Below are 17,447 nucleotides of genomic sequence, written 5' to 3' on the forward strand. Positions count from 1 at the left end.
GAAGCATTTTCACATCACATGTGTCACATGATCCAACAACCGGATGTTGCTACTGGGGGAAACGACAAAGACAACGACAGGAAGTGACCCGATGATGATAGTGCAGCATGTTTCTTACGCGCAAATTGAAAGTATGAAGGTAAATTTGTCAAATGGGAACATGCCAATGTTTTTCAAACACCAGTTTTTCTATAAAAGAGTGTTTTTTGCAGCTTGCGCTGCAGGATGAGGGGGTTTTTCAGCCGTCAAAACAAATTCATTTGGAAACATTTTTTTATGCAATAACTAGTTCTAGTAAAATAAAAGCTCAACATGTGAGAACGTTGCTTCCCTCTCAGGTGTGTGTTTATTAAACCAGCTCACAACACACTCAGGCAGATAAACAACCATGTTTGGTCACCAAATGGAAAACAATCTGGGAAAACGAGTCTTTTCCAAAGATTAAAAATGTCTGAGTAAATCTGCAGCCCTCTTGCTCCCCCCTCTGGTCTCTTCTCTCCTTTGGTTCAGTCTCTGTCTGTCTGTCTCTCTGTCTGTCTGTCTCTCAGCCCCTCAGGTGATGTAGATGCGGTGGAAGTCGTTGGCTCCGAAGGCGCAGTTGCACTTGGGGCATTTCCTCTGCCGGGTGTCGTAGCGCATCTTCAGACACTCGTAGCAGAAGACGTGGAAACACTTGGTGAGGACGGTCTCCTTGTCCCGCGTGTTGCAGCAGGGGCAGCGCAGCTTGGCCTGAGCGGGGAGTTCAAACCGTCAACAGTACGGAGATACATTGGGGCCAAAAAAAATATTTGAATCTGAAAAGTCACTTTGAACTTGTTTTTTTTTTTTTTTAAATATTCTTTTCAGCTTCAAAACATTTTTTAAGAATCAAATAATTTTTTTCAAATTTTATTTTTTTTATAACTTCATGCCTACAATTTAGCTCCATAAAACTGAAATGAAACTTTTTTTTATCTTAAAACTGAAAAATCTCTTTTTCTCTGTTTTTAAATTGTTTTAGGTTTTTTTTAAAAAAAGGTTTTATTTTCAGTTTCAAAACTTTTTTCTTGTTTCAAAATAATTATTCTCTTTTGAATCTTTTTTTAAAATTAAAAACGTTACGCCCTCAACTTGGCTCCATATATTTAAAACTAAACTTTATTTTAGTCTCGTCTTTTTTTCTTTACAGTTTAAAAAAACGTATAAACTTTATGAAGCCAATTTAACTCCAAGGAGCTGAAATGAAATGTTTCTTTTTCATTTTAAAAATAGATTTTCAGTTTCAAATTTGTTTTAGAGAAAATTTTCTGGCCCAAATGTATTTCTAAATGAAGCAGCTACAAAAATCACAAAGTTTATGAAATGGAGAAGAAAAATACCAAAGCTTATCAATTTTACAGATACAAATCTGAAAAGTGTGGCAGGTGCTTATATTCAGCCACCTTTTAACATATATACATGCCACACATTTCAGATTTTAATTTGTGTCAAACTGAAAACCGCATTTCGTTTTTCTCCAGTTTCTGGTGTCAAAGTGGATCATTTCTCCTGACCTTGTACTGGTTGATCTCCTCCTGCAGGATCTCGTCTGCGTCAGAGTAAACCTCCACCTTCTTCTGCTTCTCCAGCTTCCTCCTCAGCCGGGACAGATCCTCCTGCAGAACCGGCACAAAGTTCAGATTGTAAATAAAACTAAAAACTATTCCATCATGAAAACCCGTTCAGATTTGACATGGTTTTAGTAAAACACAGGTTATGATCTTTGGACCTCAAGGATCTAAAGTCAGAACATCTTCAGTTATTCCAGCTGGAATCTGGAGAAGCTGAACATTCAGAGCCACATAAAGACACTTACAAAGACGGGATTCCAGGATTAAAGCTTTACTATCTCAGCTCTAGAGAAACTCATGCAGACGTTCCTTTAAATCAAGATGAAAACCCGTCGGTTTAGAGCTGCTTTTGATTCTGAATCACTGATCAATATATTTGTTCTGTGTTTGATTTTGAAGGCATTTAAAAATGTAATGTTTGTGTCAGTTTCCTAAATGGTTCCTGTAATCTGAGTGAAATTCAGATAAAGTTTCAGACATTTAAACAAAATCAAATTAACAGTCATGGATATGGACTGATTGAACGGTTCTGTCGGCCATGTTGCCCAGGGCAGCCTTGTCCTGAAGCGTACCTGCGCCCGTTTCAGGTTGCTGCTCTCCCTCTCGCGGGCGGTGCGGTTCTCCGCCACAGAGACCTGGATCTCCTTCAGCTTGGCCTGCGTGTGCTCCAGCTGCACCTTCAGGTCCTCCGCCAGCTGCGCAGCCTCCACCGCCTGCAGCGCCAAGGAAGCAATAAAACAAAAGCTAATGGTCAAATTCCTGCCTGCTAATGTGGCACAGAGCGCTCCGCTGACGGGATCCATCCTGTTTACTGCAGGTTTTATAATTTCCACATTAAAAGGTGATTTCATGTTGTGTTCTCGCCTTCCTCTTGTTGAGCTCCAGGGCCTGAGTCCGGACCGCCAGCTCCTTCTCCAGGGCAGCCAGCGTCGTCTGCAGGACTCCCTCCTTCTCCTCCAGCTTCTGCACCACCAGCAGCTGGGCATCCACCTGCAGCAAGTAGCTCCACATATTAGACACGTCCGGCTGCATCTACAGCCACTAAAACACAGTTATATGGAGACACAGGAGTGCCAAATCACAGTAAATGGAAAAAAAAAGAAATTATTATTTAAACGAGTCATTAATTAATTACAACTTTAAATAATTTATTAAATATAGAATTAATTACATGCAAAAATATAAAATTTGTGAAGGTTTTTGAGATGGGAAACAAGGGCGGCACCTTCCCAGGGCGGCATTAAATGGGACGATATAAAAAAATACATTTAATCTGTACATTCAGGAATAATTTTTAAATATAGCATTAAGTATATCTACTAATATGAAATTAGTGAGAGTTTTTGATTTGGAAACATGGGCAGTTTCCCAGGGCGGCATTAAGTGGGGAAAAATGAAGAAAATAATTAAAAGATTAAAGAAATACATATTAAATATAGAATTAATAAATGCACTACTGTAAATTGTGATGGGTTTGATATGGAAAATATAAATGTGGGAACATAAAAATGTCTCCCAGTTTCAAATTCCAATATACTTTATTGATCCGAAAGGGAAATTAAATGTGATTATATCTCATACTAGTTCAAGATTGTTCAGAGTTGAAAATACGAAAATAATAACTTAACAGCAAAACATGTTTAACTGAAAATGTTGCTTATTTTCTCAATATATGGTTTTTAGTTAAAAGTGATTCATTGAAAGCCACCGAACAAAAAACTAATTTATTTAAAATACAGTGAATTTCCCTCCTTGCTGTCAGCTCGTTTCCACCTCCTCACCTGTGTTTTGAAGGCGAGCACCTGGTCCGCCAGCTCCTCCTTCTCCTCCTTCAGCAGCTTGTAGATCTGGTTGGATTTGATGCGTTCGCTCATCAGCTTGAAGTTGGCGTCGTCTTTCTCGCGCAGCTGCTGCAGCAGCCTGCTGTTCTGCTCCTGCATGTCTTCGAAGGCCTGGCCCGTCACGTCCATCTCGCTCAGCAACGCCTCCTCCTCCTCAAGAGAAACACAGCAGATGGTGCTGACTGGGAACACTGGGAAGGCTAATCTGGAAACCAGTTTATAAACAATCTGGATTTATTCAGATTCTCTAATTTTATTGAAGCCAATTCATTCACCAGTTCAGTTCCTCGAGTCCAGAACCTTTAATAGTGAGACAGGAGGATTTTATTACTGTAGACCAGAAATCAAGCCTCCGGCCACCAGGTGGCAGCAGTACTGAAAATAATCAACAGGCTGCCTGTTCAACCCAGTAGAAGAAGAAGTAGCCTACAGTCATAACACACTTTATTCTCACATTGTTACCACTTTATTCTGATAACTATTCTCGTAATTTTACGACTTAAGACTTTCTTCTCGTACTGTCACGATTTTATTCTCTTAACTTCACGATTTTATTCTCATAACTTCACAATTTTATTCTCATAACTTCACGATTTTATTCTCATCACGATTTTCTCGTAACTTCACGACTTTCTTCTTGTAGCATCATGACTTTATGCTCATTTTGTGACAGGGACATAAAAACGTTCATCTCTGGGGGACATGACAGAAAACAACAGAATCGCTGCTCCAGTGCAACACGACCCATTTATCATTCATTTCCTTCATTGTTTCCAGGAATGAGGTAAAATTGATATTATGGGATGATTTGGATTCTCCCTGAATGGAAAAAACAAAAGCTCCATCTCAAACAGACACAACAGAAAAGTGATTCTGCATTAAACAAATGTTTCTTAAACATGTGCATCTTATTACTTTTAAAGCTAAAACCAGTAAAAGCTTCATGTTCGGTGAACACATGCTTTCCTCATCCTGCAGCTCAGCTTCCCATAAAGCAGCACATGGGCATGTTTTAGATTTAATGCCTCCAGTGTTCTGTGAATTCGGACTGGGCCGGGCCTGGCGCTAACCTGTGTTCTGGGTGATGCTGTCACGTTAAACACATGTGTGAACGTCCTCTGCAAACAGATGAAACATGAGCTTCAACACGCCAGCAGCCTTTAGATTTACGCCTCTGAAAGCCTCAGCAGAACTTTCATTTGAACAGAGCATTTCAAATGTTAAACTTGCTGCAATGAATCCTTTAAATGAAAATGTTTTTGTTTGGGGTGACGCTGCCATGGCTTCCAATAAAGGGCAGGAAAATAAACACAGATTGTTTTTGTCAGAAAACAGACGGAGTGAACCACAGTGTCGGTTCTGTTGGACCTCAGAACAGGAACTTCTGCGTAACTTCTCACCAGAACGAACCGAAGTCACATCTGGGATCATCAAGGTCTAATACTCCTAATTAATATCCAGATGTTCCCAGTACCTTAGCTAATAATTAGCATTAGCTATCAAAATTATTGTCCCCTTGGACGTGACGTCACTCTCCAGAGCTCCGCCCACTGCGCTCCGTTAAAGCCCGTCTGAAACCAGTCATCTGGAGATCCAACGCCGCGATTATTCAGTAGATTTTGCTTTAAAATGTTCAGTCGGCTGCATCCACAGACCAGGACACAAAGCAAACCTGCCGCTTCACTGTATAACTGTTGATGAGGAAAGATGGCGGCCATGACAGCAGCCCTCAGTGCAACTCTGGAGCTGCAGCAGAGATTCACGTTCATATACTTTATCAGTAAGTGTGATTAGAAAGATGATATCCAATATCGCATTATGGATCTTTGGTAACCATGAAGACCGTCATGTGGCCTAGCATGAAAAACTGGTTGGCATCTCGTCTTTTGTCGGTATTTTGCGGCGGGAAACGGCGTGGAAGACGTAGTGATGTAAACCATGGACTATTTATCGTCCAGAAACGTTTGTTATTGTGAGAAACAAACAGAAACAAAACTGAAGTTTATTCTCTAAGGACCTAAAAGAGGAAATCTGCAGCGTCAGCAAACAGCTTCAGTCATTACAGCTGGAAACCAGCAGACCTGAACCTTCAGTCACATAAAGACAGTTACAAAGTCGGCCTTTCATCACCTGAGGAACATTTTCAGTCCCACTTTCCCTTGAGTCACACTTCATTTAATAAAGTGGAACAAGTTTCTGAAAACTGTAAAACTGCTGAGTTCCTTTAACATAAAAACTCGGCTGTTTGGAGTCGCCTTTGATTAACAATCACTGGAGCATTGATCAATATATTTGATGAGTGTTTGCTCGGTCATTTTGATGATGCCATTGGACAAGAAGTTATATGTATCGCTTGTTTCGTAATTGGTTTCTGTGTTATGTTTTTATGGCATAAAACACTTTGAACTGCCTCGTTGCTGAAATGTGCAATGCAAATAAACTTTATTTCACGTTGTTAAGAGTTTAAAGCCATTAATTTTTTTACCCAAAACAAACAAAAACAAAATCCCATCGCTACAAAACGCCATTACTTTTACTGCTTGAATTATCCAGCAGCTGTATCTGATTATAAACGATGTTTGTAGAAAGATTCGATTCGTTTTCTACCCAGAGATCCTCAGATATAAACTTCATTCTGTGTTTCCGGGCAGATTAGGATTAAAAAGCGAATCTAACATCTGGATGGACATCAGTGTTGGATCTGGAAAACTAACTGGACTTTCTTCCTCCACTTTTAAACACTCATCCTGGAATATTTATCATAACTTAGCAGCTTGAATGAAAGATTCAGCACATCAAGGCATCATTAATGGAACACAGAGCTTTTCAGTGATGCAAGAGTGATTTTAGAGGAACATGTTTGACACAAAGAAACGTCCATAAATCAGGTCAGATGAAGCCATGAGTGGCTTTTCTTTTAGCTTCCTGCATGTTTGATTGTTTACGAAGTTTGTACAACACCTAGTGTGTCATCGGGCCGGGCCGGTTCTCCATTCCTTTAATTACGTTCTGGATCACCTCCCAAGCATGAAGAGCTGCAGAAAAATCACTTCTCAGCATCTGCTGCAGTTTTATCTGAGAATGAAACACACACACACACACACACACACACACACACACACACACACACACACACACACACACGCACACGCCTGGCAGCAGAAAGTGAGAGTCAAATTAACTAATAAGCCTCTCGGATTGATAACATTCAGGTCAACAGCTGGGTAATAAGCGCGTGTTGGGCGGATCCGCTGCGGCTCCGCTGCGGCCAACACAATGGGATTACGTCATAACATTTAACCTGGGACTCATTACTGCTTCATGCATTCCTGCGCCTGATAATCTAGGATTATAAAACTTAAGAGAATGAGGTCACCTGAGGTTTTATAAGGTTGGCTCACATTTTTACTACTAATGAAAAAGAAAACACACGTTTGTCATTCTCATGTGTCTTTACATTCACATTCAAAGGGAAAATTAAAGTTGTTCGAATTTGTGGTATTAATTTTATTGAAAGAGTTTTAGATAGCAACCCATAGACAGAAGGATCCCCTGTAGCAGTCAGTGTTACAGCGACTCTTGAGAAGCTTCTGAGTGAAGACACACTCAGGGTTGCCTGCAATCCATCATCTCCCATGGTTCCGGAACCAGAACCAGAGCCAGACCCAGAGCCAGTTGTCTTTATTAGCTTGTTTCAGCCTTTTTAATTTGCTCTGGATCGCGATTCTCTCCTGCAGCTGACGGAAGCGAAGGATTCAAACTCTCAGAAACCAAACTGCAACTTTCCTAACGTGATTCTGAGAGGAAGTTCAAAGCTTCACCTCGAGGTCCAAATCAGGGGAATCTCAAACACAGAAACAAAACTCATTCTGCAGCCTGAAATGTATCAAGTCATATTTGATACATACAGGATTGTCATAACAGCTGAAGGTAAAATAGTTAATTGATTGTACTATAAAATTCCTGCCAGGTGCAGATTTCACATATAATACTTTAATATGAAAGTTTTGTTCTTAAATATTATTTTCTTAATCAAATCCCAATAGTTTCATCTGTATCGTGCCAAAGTAGATCAAGGTGAAAACATGTAGATATCATTTCATTTGAATGGAGCGACAGCTATTTATTAATATTTTAACAGATTGTTAATGGATTTTATTTATACTTCTTCCATAACCGGCTCTTTAAAGACATCCATGATCTTAATGTTGTCCAAAATGAAACACCAAGACAGAAAATATGAAGAAAATCCAGTAAATACTGATCAGGGAAACCCGTTTGTGATTATTAAGATTTGTTTTACACAAAACTCCTAAAATAAAGAAAAATTAGAAGCAAAACCGAAAGGCCAGTTGATTCAAACGTCCTGCAGAATAAGAAAGACCCCAACAAGTCGAAACAAACGTGGGTTCAGATTAACGCCCAGCTGATCGGGCGGGTCGCCAGGTTTCGGTTCCTCCTCACACAGCTAACATTAGCAAAGCTTCTTTCTCAGGCAAATGTGACGCTAACGCTCCGGGTTTCACTCATCTAACAGCTGGGTGTTAAATATTCATCTCACTTCCGTCACAAAAAGTCCAACATGACATTTAGGGAGCAAACGAGGGCCAACAAGTTCAGTGAGTTCAGGTTTCATTAGAGCTGTTAGCATGTCGGCTGAGGAGTCAAACAAACCTGCTTGGTTGCTGCCAGTTTCTTCTGCAGATGCTCGATGGTCTCCTCTGCAACGCGGATCTTCCTCAGGGCGTCTTCATCAGCCAGCTTCTTGCTCTCCTTCCTCTCCCTCTCCTCCAGCTCTCGAACTCGCATCCTCAGGTCTTCAACCTGGACAAAAACGAAAATAAGTTTCCTTCATTTCCAGCAAATTACAACTGTGATAAACTCCACGATTTATTCTGAGCAACACGAACGGGCTTGGCTTGGCTTGGTAGGTAACGGTGCCAATTGAACTAGCCCTTTATTTTCAGTGTATTAAGATATTTGCACTAGAAACTGGATAAAAATACCTTGTAAGACTTTCTGCTGTTGCAGTGCAAGAGCGCGGATCAGAAAGACTGTAAATGTTAGCTTCTGCGCTAGCGCTGAAACGTTTTCGACTTTGTGTATTAAAGACATTTTGAAGCATGTTTGGTGTTGAAAACATTAAAAAGGGCAGTGAAAAATGTTTTTATAAGTTGTAATATGGGAAAAATACGGCAGATGAATGTGAAATAATCTGCCAGTCAAACTAGTAATTTTTCCATCAATACTGAGGAATTATTGATTTAAACTTAAAAAAGTTACCAGTAAGTTAGTTTGTCTTGTTTCAAATGAAACTAAACTGAGAAACAATCAATTTATTTTCCTCCTGGCCTAAAATTAAATGAAATGGAGTTAAAAATGAGTCCATGTCCCTTAAAAGTGTCACCAATATGGCTGAAAAATATTTGAAAATTGCAAAGATATTAATTATTATTACGCCATGTCTGCGAGCGCCGCTGAGCTTCGGCCCCTAAAGTTACACCTGAGGTGAGGAAAAAAGGCGCAGCTGGTGAATGAATGACCCTGGAAACATTATATCCAACCAGAAAAGTGTCCAAGCTGCCATTTCACACAGTGATGAAACCATTTGATGCTTTGTGCAGCTCGAGTCTTAAACTGTAGTATTGGCTAAAATTCTGGGGACATTTCAGATAAAATGGCTGCCAAACGCCTCTCAAACTTTACAGTTGTGCAGACGTTAAATTAATCTGACGCAGCTTCATAGTCTAGAGGAAATTATCTACATCTTACTATTCAGTGTTGCAATCCTTCTGCTAACCGCTAATATTTTTGTTTAGTGCTTTAACTTCCCCTAAATTAAGTTCTAAAGCACTAATTTAGTTGGTTGTTTTGTAAATTTTCAGTCGAATAAAGTTCCACATCTGTGATGAGGTTTTGATTACCGGCTGTTAAAAACATTATTTTGTTTTCTTGGACTAAAAGGTCAAACAGGACGGTAAATAAGTTACCGTAATTTCCAGACTATAGAGCGCACCTGAATATAAACCGCACACTTTGAAAATAAAAAAAATAAACATAAATAAGCAAAACATGTGTATTAGCACCAGGTGAGAAATGAAGTAAAAGTCACATCTTTTTATTATTTAGTGTAATTTGTAACTGTTGGGTTATTTAGCTATTTTAGGCACATGTTAAAAAGTAGAAGGTCCAATTACGGTAGAAGCCCTGAGTGGCTGTATTATTGATAATGTTTAGCTGTATTGTTCTTGTGAATGTAAATCATTTAAAGCAGCAGTTAGCTGCTTTAAATTAAACTGATTGATGTCATAAGACATCAATCAGTTTAATTGGTTTATTCTAAAGGTGATTTTTTCCCCCCTGTTTATAATAAAAAGCTAAAAAGCTGAACATCTCCATCACTTCCTGCTGAGACGCACTAAAAATCTGCTATCCTTGTGTCAAACATTGAAAAGCTGGTCCTCATCTTTTAGCATGAGATGCTAACGCGAGGAGCTCGTTTTGAAACAAACCTCAGCTTTTGACTTGCGCTCGGCGGCCATTAGCTGCACTTTGTCTCTCTGCTCCTTTGGAGCCGACTTGTACATGTCCAACAGGAGCTTCATCTCTTTCTGCGACTCCTGAGCTTTCCTGATGGAAACAGACATGGAGGAATATATTTTATAATTAAAACTTTTCCATAAGTCAGAAGGAATTATGGGAAAAAAACCCAGAAAACTTTACTTGAGTTCGACTCGGAGCATCTTCAGCGTATCCGAGTCTTTCCTCTTCAGCTCGTCGCTGCGCTGCCTGTCTCTCTCCCTGTCCCTCTCCCGCTCTCGCTCGGCCTCTCTCTCTCTTTCTCTCTCCCTCTCCCTCGCCCGCTGTCTCTCCAGCTCCTTCCTCCTCTCCTCCTCTTCCTCCTGGTCTTCTTCTTCCTCCTTTTTAACGTCCATGCCGTCGCTCGTCGTCTCCTCCAGGATCAGAACGCCGGCGTCTCCGCTCTGCGACCGCAGCTGCCCGGAAACCAGACAGACGGCGGGTTAACGGCGGCGCCGCGGCGTTGCTTCAAACACCTGATCGATCACTCCAATCTACCTTATTGATCTCCATCTGTGTTTCCCGCAACTTCCTCTTGTAGCGCTGCACGTCCCCCTTCAGCTGCAGGTTGTGGTTCTGAAGGCTGCTGATCAGATGTCGCATCTCCCGGTTGATTGGCCCTGATGGAGCAATGGTTGAAAGGTCAAAAGGGTTGAAAGGTCAAAATGTGAATCTGCCATTTGCTTTTATCTTAAATGCAAAATTTTAATATTTTCACCCCGTTTTGCCTTCATTACTGCTTCGAGTGTGTTGTTCTTTCAGCTTCTTTCACTTTTATTAACGATTAATTGATAAATAATGATTAATCGTTTCAGACCTAAACTTTGTTCAGTGCTCTTCTCTGTCGCCCCCTGCTGGTCCAGGAGGGAGTTTCTTAAATATCTAAGGAAAGGTTTCTGTCCAACCCTGATGCACCGTTAGCTAGCTGAGATCAATGGATGGAGGATGCAGTGAAGATGTTTGTTGTGAGGTTATGGCACAACTTTCTGTTCTTTTACTTCTCTTATTGTTCTTATTGCTTTATTTCATTCATGTCTGGACAATAAATCAATAATATATATTGTTATATCGATAAAACATCAGATCTGAAGTTCTTGGTTCACCTGCTTGCTCATTGGCTGCCAGGTTCTGCTCGAACTCGATGCGCAGCATCTCGTACTCCTTGCGGACCTGCGCCAGCGTGTCCTCCAGCTGGATGACCTCGGTCCGCAGCTTCTTCTGCAGGGAAAGCTCGTCGCTCTGACACACAAACAGGAAGCCTCCGTCACCAAACGCACAGAAAAACTCATTTCATCAGATTAATCGTTCTCTAGCGCTGTGATTCTTCACAACTGATCTGTATCATTAACTCTGTAAACTTCAAATAAATATTCACAGTTGTGATTCCTGCAGGAACAGCAGCAAAGAGAAACTTACTCCACTGCACATGCATAGAAAAAGCAGCAAACACATTCAGGAATCATTTTGTTTTCTAGTTTTTGGTGTCCACCCCTTTCTGATGCCGCCCTGGGCAACTGCCCATATCAAAACCTGCCACTGAATTCACGTTTCTTAAAACGTTTTATCGTCTCAAACCAAACCGTCTGAAGATTCCCAGTTTTCCAGGTTTTTGTGTTCAGGAAGGTTGAAAGGAAGCCATCTTGTTTTAAGCATTCGCTTAGAGACTCCATTTCCTTGTGCGACGAGTAATTTGTGAAATTTGGTGCTTGAACTTGCAGGCTGACAACGCATGCCGTTACCGAGGTAACGCTCCACATCAGACGGGATTTGAGGCCAAAACGAGTTTAATCTGGGAACATTGATCGTTCAGATTCATGGCGTGTTTCCGCAGACTCACCTCCATGTGCTCGATCTGCCGGAGGTGAGCGTTCTTGGTGGTGAGCAGCAGGGCTCTGGCCTCGTCCAGCTGAGTTTTAACTCCCAGAGATTCATTGTAGAGCAGCGAGAACTGAGACTGCAGACATTTATATTCCGACGTTTCTTTCACGACTTCTTCTGGAATATTTCTCAGGTCCATCTGAAAGATTCAAGGCGGTTTCTGCGTTGCACGTGTTTTAATTGACAATGAGACGTGGATGAAACGGGTGCTGACCTTGAGCTTCTCGCTCTCCCTCACGGCTTCCTGCAGCTCCAGCTGCAGCTTCTCCAGCTCCGCCATGCGGCTGTTCGCCAGCTCCTGGTTGTGCTCCAGCTCTGCATTAAGGCTCTCAAACTAAAACCAAAACAATCCTTTAGATGCTGTGGATCACTCTGAGATGACTGCAGCGCCGTTCCTCACCTTCTGGATGTTGAGCGTTATCTGACCTCCCGCTAATCCCCCTGAGCTGCCGGTGCTGCTGTAGCCAGACTTCAGCTGCAGAAACGCAAAACATGCATCAGGAAGACGAGATGCAGATCCAAATGCATCTCTTTTTAAGGAACAGACAACATGATGACAAATTTAACTGATTAATCAATTCTTGAAATAACCAATTAATCATGATTAATCCATGCTGGAAGTGACCGTTAAATAATTTAGAAACCAACTGATCATAAAGACTCTGAAAAGGTCTTTTGATAAAACAAAAACTCAAAGAGTTAAACCAAAAACAGTATAAAAATATAAACATTTTGCATGTAAGATAAATTCCAGGAGCCTTGCTCCTGGTTCATTTTTCCCAAATATAAAGAATTATAGAGGAATTTTTGTTTAATTTGAGTTACAACAACATTTCATTTTCCTTTGGGATCAAAGTGTTTTTGAATGGAATGGAATTGAATAAAGCAACTTTTGCTATCAGTTAATAATCAGTTAATCAATAAATAGCAGACCATCCATAAACTACACTGTCTGGTGGAAAGCGTTTAGCTTTGGACATGTTGATGTGATTATTTTTAGTCACAGACGAATCCTGGTCAAACGTTCCCTAAAGGAATCATCTTATTCATTTAAGCAACAATAAAATGTTTATTTTCTCATGTAAAAAAGAAATTAATTATTTATGTGCATCTATCGATGCATTTCTAATATTATATAAAATAAAATGACAGTTCAAAAGAATGTGGCATTTTTATCCAGATGATCGATTACGAGAATAAGCGATCAATCATCAGAATAGCTGATCAATCATCTGAAAACTGATGGATTAATTGTTGGTTGCAGTCGGGATGATTTGAACGCGATGAGTTGCGTGACGCCTGCATTAGTTCAAGCTAAATCACCAACGTTAAGGTGCCATCAGGCATCACCAGATCAATCATTTACATATTTCTGTGCAGAACTAATTTCCTAGTTTCATGAAACGCTGCAGGAAGCTGAAACATCAGAGAGAAGGAGGTCAAAAGGTCAGTGCAGGAATAAAACAGTTTCTACTGATTTTGTACTTTATACGTTCCGCTGATTTAACTTCAGCGAAAAATGTAATCTTCATCTGCAGATGGGATGTTTACAAAGGCAGCTGACCCGCGGCGCTCCGGCTCTCATCGCCGTCGCATCGTGGATTGTGGGAAATCAAATCGCGGCCCGGCGCCTTCGGGACGCGGCGCCTTCGGGACGCGGCGGGTACGTCCTGACCCACCTGCTCCATGGCCTCCGCCAGGTGTTTGTTGAGCTTCTGCTCCCGGTTGCGAAGCTTCTCGATGTCCCACTGCAGATCCTCCACCGTCGTCTCCATCTCAGACACTTTGGTTTCTGCACTCGTCACTTTGTCCACCCACTCATTGTACTGAGACAGAGACGTTATTATTTAATGCTCATAATGTTCCTACAGTAAAACTGAAACACTTTAAGCATTTTCAAACTTTGGAGATAAAACAATAAGCTTAAAAAAGAGACAGATTTAATTAATGATTATACATCATTAATTACTGTTATTAATTATCTCTTGTGATGTTTTCTATGTTCTACATCAGGACAAGATCAACTAAAACATAATTAAATGTCATGTTTTTAAATCCCTGCACACTGAATAAAGAAAAAGAAGTTTATAAAATAACTCAAAATAAAAGCAGATCAATGGAGGAATAATAAAAATTACTTTGAGACAACCCAAACAAATTATGTTGAGGTAAATGACATTCCTGCTTAAATTAAATGCTTCAACACAATATATATACAAAGAAAGTTACAAAAAAAACATCTCAAACATCTAGAAAAATTATTGCTACGTTCTCTGACTTTTAGCAAACAGAAATAATTTTGGTGATTCAAACTAAAAAAAGTTTCAATCTGATTTAACTTCAGAGAAAAATGTATCTTTATCTGGACAATAAAAAATGTCAGATATCACAAAATGATGACGAAAACAATGTATTTATAACATTAATAATAATAATCCAACATAGAAAACTACATTTTCATATCCAGTTAGGAAAGAAAGAACACAAAATGTCCCGTCCAAATATGTCCCACATTATTCATATTTACACAACTAATTTCATTTTAATGTTTCTGCTGTTTCCAGGTCTCATCCTGAACCAGAAGTCGTACCTCCATGGACATCTTGTGGTGTCGGCCCTGCAGCAGCGTGGCCAGGTCCCTCAGCCGGACGTTGTCCTCCAGCAGGCCGCCCTCCTCGCCTGCTGACCACCAACAGCAACATTAACAAGACGGCAGCTGCTGAGCTTTGTTTAGGACACGGGGGTCCAAAGTGCGGCCCGGGGTCTTTTCTGGGCCTTGGAATATTTTTATAGCTCAAGATTTTTATGGTAGAAATTTTCCATTGTGTGTAATTGTTTTGGGATAAAAGTTTCATGGCAAGTTTATATCTCAAAACAAAGAATTTCAGTTTTTATTTTTATGTTATAGAAAGTAGAGCCACGAATATCCAGCCAAACCTCCTGCTACACGCAGGACGAGTTTCAGAGGGGAATTCTCATTTATTTTGTTGAAAAGAAATTAAAAATTAAGATGGCATATTATGGTCATTTTAAAGAGACAAAAATATATAAAAAGGGAGGCACAAATTTGTGTTTATAAATTACAAAATTATGAAATTCAACTTAGAAAGTTTCTTTTAAAAAATCCCCAACATTTCTAAGTTATTTTTCTGATACAAATTCTAAGATCAACTTCAAACTTCTGAGTTATTTTTTCTAGAAAATATTTCAAATTAAACAAATTTTTTTTAGTTGTCCTCAAATATTATTTTTACCCTCATATCGACAAAATGTCATCATAAAATATTTTATATATTAATAAAATAAAATTGGGCCAAAATATTAACTTACTGCAAAGATTAAGAGAAATGTCACACAAATGTTTTGCTTCGTTAAAATATTAATTGCTTAAATTTTCACAGTGGAGGTAAAGAAGAAAACAAAATCACAATAATGTAATTTTTGCATTTTCAATTGGACAGAAAAGTTACATTTTTAGCCCTGATGACTTTGAACTTGTGAATTTTGGGTCTTGGTGTGAAAGGTCGGGCGGTGCGCCGCAGCAGCTGAGTCATCATCATGGTTACCTGCAGCCTGGATAGCCGTGCACATGTCATCAATGCGCGCGTGCAGCCGGTCGAAGACGCGGACCAGGTGGCCGATGGCGTCTTTGCTGAACAGCATGCGGTCCTGCAGGTGTAAGCTCAGCTCCTCCTCGCCGCTCTGCTCCAGCGTGGCCAGGAAGCCCTTCGCATTCTCGCTGAGAGGAGGAAGAGGAGGCAGCAATGCATCTGCACACAGCGCAGGACTCAAGCCGTAAAACAAACCGAACGGATTCGACAATCAGATGCTCGGAGTGATAAATGTTTTTTCCCCTCCAGAAAAAGCTGCTGACCTGTTTTTGGATCTGAAGGCGGTTCAGTCGGTGGCGTCAACTCGTCTCCTCCAGCAGGGGGCGCCGGCTGCTGCAGCTCGTCCTGATGATCTTCCTGCCGCTCCTCCGGCTGAAGCTGCTGCTCCGTCAGTCCGGCTTCGCTCTGGGCCTCTGGCAGCGGCGGTGGAGGAGCCGCTAAGGTCGGCAGGGTCAGAGCGACGCCATTGTCCTCCACTGCCATGGTTTCCGGAGGTGGGGCCGAGGGCAGGGCGGGCCCAGACGCCAATTCTGGCTCGATGCATTTACGCAAAACTTTGACGCTATCCTCCAGCTGAGAATCAGACAGGAAGATTAAAAACATTCAGCTGTAGACAATCAACAACTTCCTGCTTCATTTCCAGTAAAATCTAAAACGTGACATTTTCGATTTTACTAAGACTGTTGAAGCAGATGTAGGTCATGTTTCTAGGTTGATTAAAATAAAATCACTTTTTAGCTCCTGCTGCATACACTGCAAAAACACAAAAAATTGGTCTAGTCTGAAATAAGACTAAGATAACTTACAAGTAATTTTTCAGCAAGATATAGGAGCTTGTTTTAGCCAATAATTCCTCAATTTCTAGTTTTATTGACAGATTATTTCACTTACAACAGGACATTTTTCACATATTATCTTACTCTGACCCGCTCCGGCCCTGAATGCGTGACTCGTACCTGAGACCAGTACCGGTTGACAATCAGCAGGGTCGTGTCGTCCGTAGCCTGCCTCTTCTCCAGCTTTTCTATTTTCTCTCGTAACTCGTCCTCCATCGCCTGCCGCTGCTCCAGCCGCTCGCACAGCTTCTTGTTCTTAAACTGCAGCACCTTCATGTCCATTTCCTCCTGCAAAACAGTCACAAAAACAGTTAGGGCAAAATGATCTGAGGAAATAAATGTTATTTTGATCTCAGACATTCATGGGGTTTATTTTTCTCTTATTATAGGTTTTTGCTTCTATTTTAGTGTGTGTGTGTGTGTGTGTGTGTGTGTGTGTGTGTGTGTGTGTGTGTGTGTGTGTGTGTGTGGCAGGTTTAAATGACAATAATGAAAGAAAGGGCAGCAGCCGGTGACCCACCGTGGAGGAAACTCCCGCTATGCGGATGGGCTCAATAAGCGTCGTGGTGGTTTTCTCCTCTTTCTTGCTCTTCTTCTCAGGTGGGCCGGGAGGACTGTCCCCTCCCGAGGGCCGCTTCCCTCCCCCGGCTCCCGACATCTTTCCTTCACCTACAGAAACACACAAAACCATTCAAATTCACTGTTACTGCGACAATGCAAACACAAGCCCAATTCATTTATAAGAACAAGACACTGAAAACAGGCTTATTTTACACAGTGAATCTGATTCATCATAAACTAACTCCATGTTTTTGATATTCAGTTTGACGTTTCCGCTAAAGCTAGCTCCGAGTTAGCCACATAGCTCCCTTTGTGTGGCGCAAATAATCCCCGTTTTCATTCCCTTATTGTAAATACGGCTATGAAGCATTCGGTGGAAATGTTTTACATTTACAGAAATAAAAGCAAGCCCAGCCAAGGAGGAATATCGATGCTACACACCTTCGCCAGCAGCAACCGGGAATATAATTCAGGGGGACGCGACCGGAAATGACGAAAGAGCGTCTTCGTTGGCTACGTTCTAAACGCCCACATAAACATAGCGCCACCTAG

At 40.9% G+C, this 17,447-nt stretch overlaps 1 protein-coding gene across 3 annotated transcripts; it reads right to left on the reverse strand.

Annotated features, from left to right (window-relative positions):
• Positions 1–318: 318 nt before the first annotated feature.
• rnf40 (ring finger protein 40) lies at positions 319–17,404 on the reverse strand. 3 transcript variants are annotated; one of them, XM_055057923.1, is made up of 20 exons: positions 17,337–17,404; positions 16,855–17,003; positions 16,455–16,622; positions 15,762–16,071; positions 15,454–15,657; positions 14,478–14,566; positions 13,567–13,713; positions 12,288–12,362; positions 12,102–12,221; positions 11,847–12,026; positions 11,113–11,248; positions 10,508–10,629; positions 10,154–10,425; positions 9,943–10,060; positions 8,105–8,254; positions 3,371–3,583; positions 2,454–2,579; positions 2,162–2,302; positions 1,533–1,634; positions 319–729 (listed from the first exon to the last, which is right to left on the reverse strand). In XM_055057923.1, exons 2-20 carry the CDS (start codon positions 16,990–16,992, stop codon positions 553–555), a joined length of 2,988 nt encoding a protein of 995 aa, XP_054913898.1. In that variant the 5' UTR covers positions 16,993–17,003; positions 17,337–17,404; the 3' UTR covers positions 319–552. The 3 variants fall into 3 exon arrangements, with proteins under 3 accessions (XP_054913898.1, XP_054913899.1, XP_054913897.1); XM_055057924.1 differs by having other exon boundaries at positions 3,371–3,580; positions 14,478–14,569; XM_055057922.1 differs by having other exon boundaries at positions 14,478–14,569.
• Positions 17,405–17,447: the final 43 nt, after the last annotated feature.

Source organism: Poeciliopsis prolifica, unplaced genomic scaffold, assembly GCF_027474105.1.
Source record: "Poeciliopsis prolifica strain line A6 unplaced genomic scaffold, Auburn_PproV2 SCAFFOLD049, whole genome shotgun sequence".
Classification (NCBI taxonomy): domain Eukaryota; kingdom Metazoa; phylum Chordata; class Actinopteri; order Cyprinodontiformes; family Poeciliidae; genus Poeciliopsis; species Poeciliopsis prolifica.

What these genes read in the sequence shown, in the direction of transcription:
- rnf40 (XM_055057922.1), bottom strand. Translation starts at nt 16,992, where the DNA reads ATGTCGGGAGCCGGGGGAGGGAAGCGGCCCTCGGGAGGGGACAGTCCT. An exon ending in TGCTCGCCTTCAAAACACAG is followed by an intron (nt 2,580 to 3,370) that starts GTGAGGAGGTGG and finishes TACTTGCTGCAG; the next exon opens with GTGGATGCCCAGCTGCTGGT. An exon ending in GCAACCTGAAACGGGCGCAG is followed by an intron (nt 1,635 to 2,161) that starts GTACGCTTCAGG and finishes CCGGTTCTGCAG; the next exon opens with GAGGATCTGTCCCGGCTGAG.